This window comes from Mobula hypostoma, chromosome 11 (assembly GCF_963921235.1).
Source record: "Mobula hypostoma chromosome 11, sMobHyp1.1, whole genome shotgun sequence".
Taxonomy (NCBI): domain Eukaryota; kingdom Metazoa; phylum Chordata; class Chondrichthyes; order Myliobatiformes; family Myliobatidae; genus Mobula; species Mobula hypostoma.
This window is the reverse complement of record NC_086107.1, coordinates 59,231,828-59,243,692: the sequence shown is the minus strand read 5'-3', so window position 1 is coordinate 59,243,692 and position 11,865 is coordinate 59,231,828. Positions and strand designations below refer to the sequence as shown.

At 39.5% G+C, this 11,865-nt stretch overlaps 1 protein-coding gene across 1 annotated transcript; it reads right to left on the bottom strand.

The window, feature by feature from the left end:
• Positions 1–2,877: 2,877 nt before the first annotated feature.
• Positions 2,878–11,227, bottom strand: igf2b (insulin-like growth factor 2b). Its single transcript, XM_063062152.1, has 4 exons — positions 11,093–11,227; positions 8,972–9,125; positions 6,609–6,778; positions 2,878–4,863 (listed from the first exon to the last, which is right to left on the bottom strand). Exons 1-4 carry the CDS (start codon positions 11,159–11,161, stop codon positions 4,624–4,626), a joined length of 633 nt encoding a protein of 210 aa, XP_062918222.1. The 5' UTR covers positions 11,162–11,227; the 3' UTR covers positions 2,878–4,623.
• Positions 11,228–11,865: the final 638 nt, after the last annotated feature.

The window sequence follows — 11,865 nt, the reverse complement described above, 5'->3', positions numbered from 1 at the left end:
TTCTCAAAACAAAATAGGAATTGCTGGAATTACTCAGCAGGTCCAGCAGCAACTGTGGAGAGAAAAACAGTTAACATTTTAGGCTGATTACTCTTCAATTCTTCATGTTTGTGTTCTCTCACAACTGTCCTCATTTTATAGCCCTTTTCATTCTCTTTTGTGATGATGACTTTCCATCAGGATAGTCATATAACAGGGATTGCCAACCTAGGGTCCACAGACCCCTCGGTTAATGGTAGGGGTCCATGACATAAAAAGGTTTGGGAACCTCTGTCATACAACTTAGAAACATGCTCTTCAGCCAACCAAGTCCTAGTCAACCAACAAAACACCATTTACACTAATCATAACATTAGCCAGAACAGAAATGGGCCCCTTTACACTAATACCCATTCACATTGATCCCATTCCCACTTTTTCTATCTTTGGCCTTTCTAACCCTTATCATGAGGAAGAGAACTGAACACCCTCCCAAAAACACGTGTGGGCTAGTAAGTTAATTGATCATTGTGAATTAACGGATTTTACAGTTCAGAACCTCAATTTATCAAGCCATGAACTTCTGATCATAAGATATAGGAGCAGAATAAGGCCTCTAGGCCCATCAAGTCTGCTCTGCCATTCCATCATGGCTGATATATTATCCCTCTCAATCCTATTCTCCTGTCTTGCCCCTGTAATCTTTGATGCCCTGACTGACCAAAAATCTATCAGCCTCTGGTTTAAATATACTCAATGACGGCCTCTGCAGCCATCTGTAGCAGTGAATTCCACAAATTCACTGAACACTTGCTAAAGAAATTCCTTCCCATCTCAGTTCAACATGGATATCCCTCTATTCTGAGGCTGTGTCCTCTGGTCCTAAACTCACCCACTTTAGGCAACATCCTCTTTACATCGACTCCATCTAGGCATTTCAATATTCAATTGGTTTCAATGAAATCCCCCCTCCCCATTCTTCACATCTCCAGCGAGTACAGGCCCAGAGCCATAAAATGCTCCTCATACATTAACCCTTGCAGTGCCATAATCATCCTAAAGAACCTCCTACAGATGCTCGCCAAAAGCCTCTGCATCACATCTTTGCTATTGATCATACCCATAGCATCACACACGAGATTCAACAATTACTTTCACTTCCATTTTCTCTAAGCAAGATGTTATATTGGGCTGTGATAAACAAGTAAGTGCAGAGATGCACACTAAGGTCTTATAATTGGTCTTGCCACCATTTTATTACATCTAAGTTGAACAATGGTATAAAATTCTACTGTGCTTCTCCTTGTGGTAATTTTCTTAGCACTCTTCACACATAAATCTACTTATAACAGTGTAGCTCAATTTAGTACTGTTTTTTCCTGCCTCTTTCCCTCCCAGGCCTGATGAAGCCTGAAATGTTGACTGCTCATTTCCCTCCATAGATGCTGCCTGACCTGCTGAGTTACTCCAGCATTTTGTGTGTTGCTCGAGATTTCTAGCAGATTCTCTTCTGCTTCTTTTCAGCACTGTTGTTTTTACCAAAAATGGTTGTGGAACTAGAGCATACAAGAAGATATATTGTAATATCAAGGTAATACTGTGCTGATGGAGGTGCTGACAAGAATATAATGATAAAGTGAGACACTCTGCTGTATGCAAGATGTCATGGTAATACCTGGAAGCCCAGCAGAAAGGTTATTGCCCCCACCCACCATTGCCAAAACAGGTGACCTGCTAATTTTCTGTTTGAGAGAACTCGTTTCATACATATTGATTGCTGTGCTTTGCACATTGTAACAGTGACTACAAAATTTCTTCATTGCCTGTAAATGCTGAGAACACAAGAGGCCTTATATAAAATAGCAAGCCTCCTTAGAATTCCAGAAGGTTAACTTGGGTCAGATTTCCAACACCTCACATTCTTCTCAGAATGACTTAATTTCCAATATTTATATAAGAATTTGTTTGCTAAACCTTTACTTCCAGTTATAGTGCTGAATTCTGAAAGAAGTTGTGAATTATGCACTGATAATTGCTCCTCAAGATCCATCACTAAATACCATCAAATAAAGAGATAGTCTTTTCTTCCTTAATTATGGTAGCACAGCCAAAATGTTCAGCTTCTTCCTAATGTCTTTTCCTTACTAAAGGCTCAAGGTTGCAAAGGACAAAAGGTCTTTTGCAGTTGACACACAACCCATGATGTTGACAGATCATTTTTGTTTAGCCTTTGCTGAATGTGGATTAAATCTTCATACCAATGGGAAGAACCCAACCAGCGAGCAAGACTTTTCAGTTGTATCTGAGCAGCTACAAGTGCGTGGAGGCGGCAATATACGTATTACATTCAACACTTCCATAAGCATGATTGTTCATATTTTCAACAGAGCAAAAACACCCAGATTTGAAAAAAAAAGTTATTGTCACAAGGCAGTTCATGTTCCCAAAACAACTTTTGATACATCTCATGCCACTGACCATCTGCTGACGAAGTTAGCCTCTGAAACCGTGGCATAGACAGCCACCAGGAACAAAAACACTTATTTTTGTATTATGAATGTTGTCAGCTGACACTTTTCAAATAGCTGTTTACTACTTTTAAGTTTCGAAAACCTGCAATTTCATGATTACTGGCCGCCCGCCCTATGCAATGTGTAGAGGATACCCTTGTCTCTTATGCTGGTGTTACGTTCTCAGAAACAATACTAATGGGCAGTTAGAGGCAGAACTGCTGATAGAAGATCCCAAAGGCACGATCAACTCAATCTCAGTTTAAACCAGAATTGGAAGTACACTCTGCAGCACCTGAAATCAGACATTTTCCTGTCCAAGCAACATCCTGTTGAAATTGTTTGTGCAACAGCATAAATTAGAAGCCATAAGTGACAACATTGTAAATGTATTGTAATAAATTGTTTTTATTGATATTAACAAGAAAAGTACAATGATAGTGAATCTCATCTTTCTCTAGTGTCTAGTGTTGGTTGAGTGCACATGTTAAATACAAGACATTATATTAGTTAACAAGAGTACACCTTAACTGTATTTACTAAAACATTTAAAAAAGTAAAAAGCTTTAACTAATGCGACTGCAGATGTTTCCCTTCATACTGGCTGATGCAAACATTTGACAAAAGAACTAGGTTTTTTTTTGATTACTATGTAAATGATGAAACATTTTGAGCTCTTTAAAAAAACTGAAGCTTTCCATTTTTTGACAAAGCCATGGTGAACAGAGCTAGGAGTAACTTAAACCAGAAGTGATTGACAAAACTGATAAGAAACAAAAGCTGATAACACAATGCAGGATGAAGAACAAGACTGAGCTGTAACCAGGTAATTGCACTTGATCAGACCATGGCCGACAACAGTGAGCATGGATATACGTAGCTTTCACAAAGAACAAAGGACCTGAGGTCATTTGGCTGAATCAAGGCACCTCACAGAGGCTTCCAATACCAAATAACTCCCAAGAGTGTGCGTGGGTGAGAGAAAGGGTGAGAGGAGACTTTCTTTACATTTTTTTGGTACAAAGCATCTACGAAAGCTTTACTAGTACAAAATTAGACAAAATAGTTTATGTCTTTGCAGTTGCTCATCAGTGCTAAGTACATTATTTGGACCAATTTTTTATATACATTTTACATAAAATAAATAATGCCTTTACGCAGTGCCTTTTTATTTGATAGCTTGGCGGCTCAACACTGCAAGATATAGCTCAGACTAATTCCAAAAAGAGACTGCTTCTGGTCACTAACGTTGAGTTCACATAGGTTTTCAAAGCAAAGCAAGTAACTAAGAATAAGAAATAAAGTTGCAAAATATAGAAAAAAATAATTACAACACTGCTGTTTCCCTTTGATTTCGTCTTATTTAAAATGTCTTTTGTCTTCTCCTTGCTTATCTTGCACCGCCAAAACCAAGCTAAATATTTTTATTTAAAAATAACACATTTCCTAAAACGGAAAGTTCATTTCAAGTTCTATTTGATGTTCGTGCATTTATCAAATCTCAGTTCTTCGAGTCAGCTCTTTTGCTTCTTTTAAAGAAAGTTAGCACCGTAACACAAGTGTGTATGACCACACTTATCATTCAAAGAAATAGTGCCAAAGAAACACAATTTTAAAAAAGAGACGCAATCTGCGGCAATGTGAGACTGCACACACACACACAAACACACCACTGTCTTGTCCCTTACAGGACCTCCTAATCTCATTTTAGTTAAAAAAGGTGCACGATCTGGATGACACTAAGTATTCCACAAAGTGTTGATGTCCCTTCTTGTATAGGTGCAGAACAATCGAGGCTACATTATCTAGACTGCATTGCATGACATTTGAATGGAAAACAAACTGTACTCTGCGGTGTGACCCCCTTGGCCCAAACAACTGACGCTGCAACCTCTTTTGCCAGCCAGGTATCACTTCTACTGGGCTGCAATGGTATCCTTGCGCTTCTTTGTTGGCTGTGGGAAAGGGGTGAATGGGAAGTGTATGTAACGGCCTGGAGGGAAGGTCGAGTGGGGGAACGAAAGAGGGTGGTGAAGGGGAACAATAACCCAGTTGGAATGCCACAGAAATGACGTCATGTACAAAGCTATAATCCCTGTCTTTTACCACAAGAAATGTGCAAAATATTTCTTCATCATTCCTGACTGAAGTATTTCTTTGATGATGCTCGGACTTCAAGAGGTTGTCTGACAGGGAGAGTCAGAAGTGGCTTGAGCATTTTGACATACTGTAAGCTCTGGACTTCGTCAACCTGCCTCCTGAGCCTCAGGGCCCTGAAACTTGGAGGAATGCCTCTTCGAAGACGCTGGGCAGATCTTTTCTGCCAGAAGTCATATTTTGAATACTTGGCAACCAAAGGCTTCCTAAAGTTTTCCTGTAATTTAAATGAAAATAACATTAGCAGCCATGCCAAATGCATGCTATAACAACATCAAAGACTCTGATGTTCCAAGCCTCAGAACTGATAAGGAAACTATCATGTCCCATTGTTCTCTGGCTCAGCACTGCCAGTTCTCAAACAAACAGCAAGAAAAATCTACAGCTTGGACTACTGTCAACTAGTAAACAAGCCTTTTAATAAGATTTTGGAAGGTTTTTTTGTTCTCTCTTTCTGAATGCTGCAGTATTTTTCACGTCTGCCTTCCTGGGAGAAGCAACAACAGGTCATTAAAGATTGAGAGTTTCAGTGTGAGCATCGAGTTGCATGAAGCATGGTGTGGATACAGGTCAAAGTTCAGGCAATGATGTGGTAACGCCAATTAGATAGGCAAACTCATAAATAGTATGACGCCAAGCTGCCAGCAGAGCCTCAGAACTTTGTCCTTAAGGAAAAAAATAGCCCATCTGTCACTTCTGCATTTGTATTGTAATGGAAAGAAGGACTATCAAGTAGGAAAGATCGATAGGGAAGGAAGCAGATTTTAAATAATTGAAACAAGGTGGGTCTATTGTGTGAAATGATTTTTTAAAAATTAATTGCTATACAGTTGCCTGGTAGGACAGAGTGTGGATCAAAACCTAAGCCTGCTACTGAAAATAGACTGCCCTTTCAGGCTTTGCACTGAGATACCTCTCTGGGGAGCACCAGCTGAAAAGCTCTCTTTCAATAAAGTTATTTTAAATGAAACAATCTCTCAGATGGTCTTAATTTTGCACCGGCATCAAAAGATAAAAGGCTTAAAATAGAAGCTCTGATGTTGAAAGTGGAGAAGTAATACCTTACATCACAGGGAAAAACCAATTCACTGCTTCCTGTGATACAAAAACACTCCAAACTGCAATGCCAGCAACTGGAATTAATTGTGTTTTGATCATTTGATGACATCTTTAGGCGCGCAATGGAAGCAGGCTCCCAATGACTTACACTGGCTAAATCAATCACAATTACAAAAGCTTTTGATAGATTGTGAGGAAAAACAATGCCAGCAGCAGAAGGGTTGACTTGTACATCTCACATATTTACAATAACACGGCAAAAGAACCAGAGGGAAAATAAGGTTTTCTTAAAAAAAGAGCAGCTTCAAGTTGAAAGGATCTGAAGAGCACTGACTTATAAAGGAGGTGAAAGTAAAATTAAAAGCAACCTAGAAAATGGCAATATTGATATGTGTGAAAAAGAATAACATGCCAGAGTTGGGGGAAGTGAAGAGCTTCCTTGTTTTCTCAATGAACTAGCAGTGTGGTCCAAATGCCCCCCTTCTGTGCACTGTTATCTATGCAAATGCCATCAGTGTGATTATAGGTGCACTTCAAGTGCCTTAAACACAGCTGTTTCTATTGGGTTGCTTGCAGCTTTCCTGTCAGCCCATGTTACAACCACACAGATTTCAGATACTGAGAAAAATGAGGCAAGTGTAATGATTAAGCTAACAAAACTGCTTTGCACTATGGCACGTTTAATTTTGTCTAATATACCTGGCAATAATAGAATAGAATGGAAGATGGCAATAATTAACATGCCCTATCCTCCGAAGACCAATGTTGGAGCAGGAGCTGAAACAGTGACTGGAACAGCTTTCACTTTATCTGTTTACCAGCTACTCCCCCAGAAACTCGTGGCTGGGTGGCCGGGTTCAAAAGTTCTTCAGAGATCACCTTACTGATGAATAGATCACACACCTTGTTTGCTGGTGGTAAAAGGTTGAAAGGCGTCCCAGAGAGATCGCGCTCTTTCTTGACCGGCTTTGCACAGTAGAGTTCTAGGAGGCCCAGGTCACAGCTACGGAAGCAACATTCTTCTACTATTCCTCGGTTCTGTCTGCGGCTGTTGGAGCGCCCAGTCGGTCTGCCTGAAAAAGATGGGACAGAGTTTACATTTTGTTGTCTTTCCAAAGATTCCTGCTAGCTTTGTCTTGAAAGTGTATACAAAAGACAAACCAAATTTGGCAATCATTTAAAAAAAGCTATAGCTACTCGACCTTGCTAACACAGTAATAGAAAAAGCCATGCAATGTGGTCCAATGACCTGTTTGCTATTAGCCGCAGAATCTGAGCAAAAGATAATTATGGCCAAGGTAACGGGCAATCACCTTTTATGTCAAGAGTTTGCTCATGCTAACTTATTTGGATTGCTCAGGGACCGCAGACAGTAATTATCCTTTGGGAATCTCCCTGATGGCTACATTCCTGCTTCTCAGGTTGATGTAGATAGCATCAGTTTCTGTAGTGGATGCACACAGAAAAACACTTAAGCTACATTGTTACGAAAGAGCTGCATTCCCGTGCTAAGGCTGTATCTTTCTCTTTTAAAAAAACTGTCTTCACATTGTTATTTTCATCTTAAATGTGTGTCCCTTCACTTGTGAAGATTTCCAGATGATCAGCAAGATAAACAACAATACAGGCATGTTGACTCAAGACATAACTATGCCAGCAAAGTCCTACAAAGTGGGGATTTTGTTAAAATCAGGCCAGACCACTGAGGCCAATTTGTTTGTACAGTGAGCTACTGAATACTAGATAGAATAATTGGGGAGAACAGCACAAACTGTCACATGCAAAAAAAAACACAAGAAGCAATTATAGTATAGTTTCCGAAGCTGAGATGACTAAAAACATCTTTAAATGAAAGGTGGAATGCGTCAGCGGTATTAATCGGAAGAATGTGGAAATAAACAAGCACTTCATTGTGACTATCAGCAGTGATTTAGTTTTGTGTCCTTGTCAAACTGGAGAGAGGGGAACATGTGAGAAATGTGCTTAGTTAATGTAAGTGCAAGCTTGGAAATGAAACTCTTCACAGTTTATGACAGTGAGCACCTGCCTTTAGTTTCTTTTTTCTTATTATAATGAGCTCCATGAACATTACACACTTTGCAAATTGGCGAGGAGTTCTCAACATATTTTCATGATCATTTGATGATCAAGATGTTTTATGGAAATGACAAATTGTGTTTAAATTTCCTCAATAAAGCTGTAAATCTAACACTGTTATTCACATTCAAGGAGCTAGGGGATTGTTACACAAAAATCAAATTCAAATTCTAGTGGCAATTATGATCAGCATGAGAAAGTGGTTAGTAAATGATGTGGTACAAATACTTGCAGTTTTTTTTTTAAATGCTGTTTCCTAACCTGCTGTGTCCCACTAGGGGTATTTTGTCCACTGGCATAACAATATTATTTTTCATAATATTAGCGTTCACAAACATGACACCACTAGAAGGAATGCTGGAACTCAAATGTTATTTGAAAAGTTCAGATTCACAGCTTCTCTGGGCCAAGTGCTCTAGTCTTAAAGAAATGCTTTTCCTTTCATTGTTACTTACATGGAAACAGAGCTGATAAAACATTCAGAAACCCTCACTTCACTGGCAATCCACTGTGTAAGTGCAAATAACACCCACAATTCTGTATCTGCTTTAGTGGACAGAATATGGAATCCAGGCTAGGTTTTATGCAGAGGCCTTCAATCCCTTGACTTTTCCCAGCCTTCCGCAAGATCATCTCACACCTGTAATTAGTACCCACTTATCCACTTGTGATCCATATCCTTATTTTCACAAAAAAAATCACAAACTTTTCAATGGAAATTCCTGATCATAAATCCCAAAGTAAAAGTTTTCCACTTCCAATTATTTCAAAATGGTCCTGAATACTGTATTATTTAATTTGCAGAATTTTAACCAGTGGTAGCTGGGAAATGAAGTCATTAATCTCTAAGAAGTCATTATAAAATGATAGTGCCATGTGGTCACGAAGCAGAATGGCAATAGATTCAAGAGGAACACTTACTGCTTGGAAGAAAACACACTGAAACAAACTGATAAGACTGACAGGTCCCATAATCTCCAAAGAAAATAACCGAAGGCACAGACACTGTAATGAAGATTTAACTGAGCGAACACCTCCCTCAACAGGGAGTAAGTAATCATCAAAGAGCAGGATAATTGTAACTGCGGGAGGGAGTGGAAGGAAAGAAAATCAGACACACACACACACCCTTAGCTTCTGGATTTTAGGTATACAGTTAGTTAACTTACTGAAATAAAATCCTCTGTCACCGCAGACAAACTGTAGTGTGTCCACCAGTTCACCACCACATAGTGTTTCCGCTGCAGACACTCCTTCTATGATGTACATTATGAACGCAATGGAAATGAACAGTAGGTGCTTGGTTGGGGACATCTTTCTACCCTGGAAAGGGAGGGGGGAGAAAAAAGGTTAGCCAGTTGAAGATGCAGATTCCCAATTATCTTGAAGAACTTCTGCTGTAGCTTTCCCAAAGTCTCACCACGTGCTATTTTGTTTTGACAAGACCACAGCATGTTTACTGATAGCACTGGGAGAGTAAACGTTGCATGCTAGTAAGAGCAAACTCCCATTGGCTCCATAAAGAACTCAAGAAAGGAGCATGATTTGTAAGATGGTTTTGATTAGCTCTGATCCAAATAAGTAATATCATTACTCTGAGTCAGAGCTGAGATATTATCCTTGTAACACGAGCAGAATGGGAAATATGCATTCCAGTCAATGTTAGCGTGTTGTCTAAAACCTTTGATAACATCAGTTTGGTCTACTACTTCAAAAGCAAAACAACAGAATGAAAACTAATTGCAACAGACTACTGTTCGCAACATCATCTATTGTTAGAGGTTAATGATGCTATATGGTGAATTCCTTTTTTAAAGCCACCATCAGCGCTGACTTGCTGTCAATTCTTTTCCACAGCGATTAACTAACATTTTAAAGTTAGTAGGCACTGGTTACAAGCACAAATCGCAATCTGGGGCACTGTCCACGGTACCCAGACCATGGTATTGAACAATGCAGTCACCTGACCGGGTAATTTGCTATATTAGAAAACTCTATTAAAATTGTGTGTGAAGTGTAGGAGACAGGAGGATGTGAGAGATTCGAGTACAGTCAAAAGTCTTGTACCGAATCAATAATTTGCAATTTTTGGAGATTCTTGTTAAAAATTTGCTACAATTCAATGTTTAGCTGAGGAATTGCGTTATAATAAAATAAAGACATGGGAGTTACAATTTCATAAACTGGACGGAAGTTTAACTGAGGATGATTACAACAAATCGATCATTAAAATTAACTCTGATCGAAGGAAGTAAAATAAAAGCCGAAAAAGTAAAGCCAAAGTCCGAATCCAGGTGAAACTACAATATCTACTTTATAGACATACATTATTTTACATTTTAAAATATACTACAATGTTATGTTCTGTTGTAAGTTTTCACTAATTATCAAAGCCGATTGAAAGGCGTATAACGGAAGCCCTCCAAAATCGCAGAGGTACTTTTGGGGTAAAGATTTGTAGAGAAATTTCCACTAAAAACGTCACTGTGTTCATGAAACTGGAAGAGGGAGAACTGCACTTACGACTTTCCCTTTTTAACTTCGTTAAGATCGATTTTCTTGGCAATAAAAGCATACTTTAAAATGTTACAATTCTTCAGAAATAACGTTTTTAAATGGCAATTGACTCAAAACTAAACTAGATTTTTATCTTGCTTGTGATGGCTATGGATTGTAAGGATGTAACAAGAATCCGAGATCAGTTTTCCCCGGGTGCAAGATCTTAAAAGTCAAATCGAGGAATGTAGCGGCACACAAGCAGGATACTAACGCTACCCAGTGGAACACGCTGGGAAACTCACCCCCAGTCCAAGCTGTGAACAGCAACCATAGTACAAAACAAGAAATAAGAGGCATCAAATTACTTCTGTTCTGTGCCGAGGCTTGTATTATTCTCAATGCACTTTACACATAGTCTTAAAACTACCGAAACACGTTTGAAAACTACTGCTAATGCTGACTGCAGAAAGAGGAACGCGAACAGTCCAAGAACCGGCAAAAAAAACGGCTGTTGTATGCACAACTTTTCCAGCCGTGTTTTTTTCAACGTGTTAAAAAGTGTTTCTTTTTGCAAATGAAACACAAATGCACAAGACGATTTAAAACAACAACATAAAATAACACATTTTTCCTTGCATCCCCCAGGCGAAGAAATGTTACCCAACAATGAAAGTAATCCTGCAATAGTTGCAACTAAACAGGAAAAAAATGACAAAACAAAAACCAAACGATTCGAGTTTTTGTTCCGTGATGAGAGTTTAAAATGAGATTCCTGCCTAACCCGTTGTTACCTTCACGGAGTTGTCGCTGCAGGCTGTGTCTGCACAGGTCGGGCAGAGCGCTGGGCATTTGGGATCCATTGTACGGCGTTGTGGAAACGGAGGGGCGCGCTAACCAGATGAAGTTCCTTTAAACGCTGCTCCAGAGTTCAGGAGACAGACAGAAAAGCGCTCCCGCGCTCCTTATATACCCGCAGCGTGATCCGCCCGCACGCACGGCCACGCTCCGAGGGGTCAACGCAGATCCAGTTCCAGAAGCACGAAAACTAGCAACTGTCTCCCCCCAGCAAGTCGAGGCGCTTAAACTTATAGCAAGATGGGCAACAATTTGCCTTTGTGCGAAATAAATGTTGATGTTTACAATTTATTCCTTTAAATGGACGTCGTCCATTCTCCCTCTGCCAGCCCCACGGTTGTAGTTGAAATGCATGCCTTTTTTTATTTTTAGTTTTGCGATTCCTTTTAATTGTGCATTGTAATATTGTAGTTGTGTGATGTTAGGAGTAGCTAGCGCTCAATTTGACTTACTTTATTAATTTTTAAATGCATGTACTCTCTCCCCGCCAAAAATATTATTTAAGGTGGGTTTAATTTGTTCATCACATCTGACACCCCTGACATTCCTCTTTATGTTGACAGCTTTTGATAAGACGTCTAACATTCGCAATTGCACACTGGAAGGGAGGGGGCAGAATGAGAGCAGGTCAGGAGTTGTCATTGTGCTCTTAAATCTCTGCAGTTGATAGCATTTCCTGAATAACTAAAGCGGGGTATGGGGGAGGAAC

Bases quoted from the DNA above. Each gene is read 5' to 3' on its own strand.
- igf2b (XM_063062152.1), bottom strand. From the start codon at position 11,161: ATGGATCCCAAATGCCCAGCGCTCTGCCCGACCTGTGCAGACACAGCC. The intron at 6,779-8,971 runs GTAAGTTAACTA...CATCTTTTTCAG, and splicing joins TGACAGAGGATTTTATTTCA to GCAGACCGACTGGGCGCTCC. The intron at 4,864-6,608 runs GTGTGTGATCTA...TTTAAATTACAG, and splicing joins TTTTACCACCAGCAAACAAG to GAAAACTTTAGGAAGCCTTT.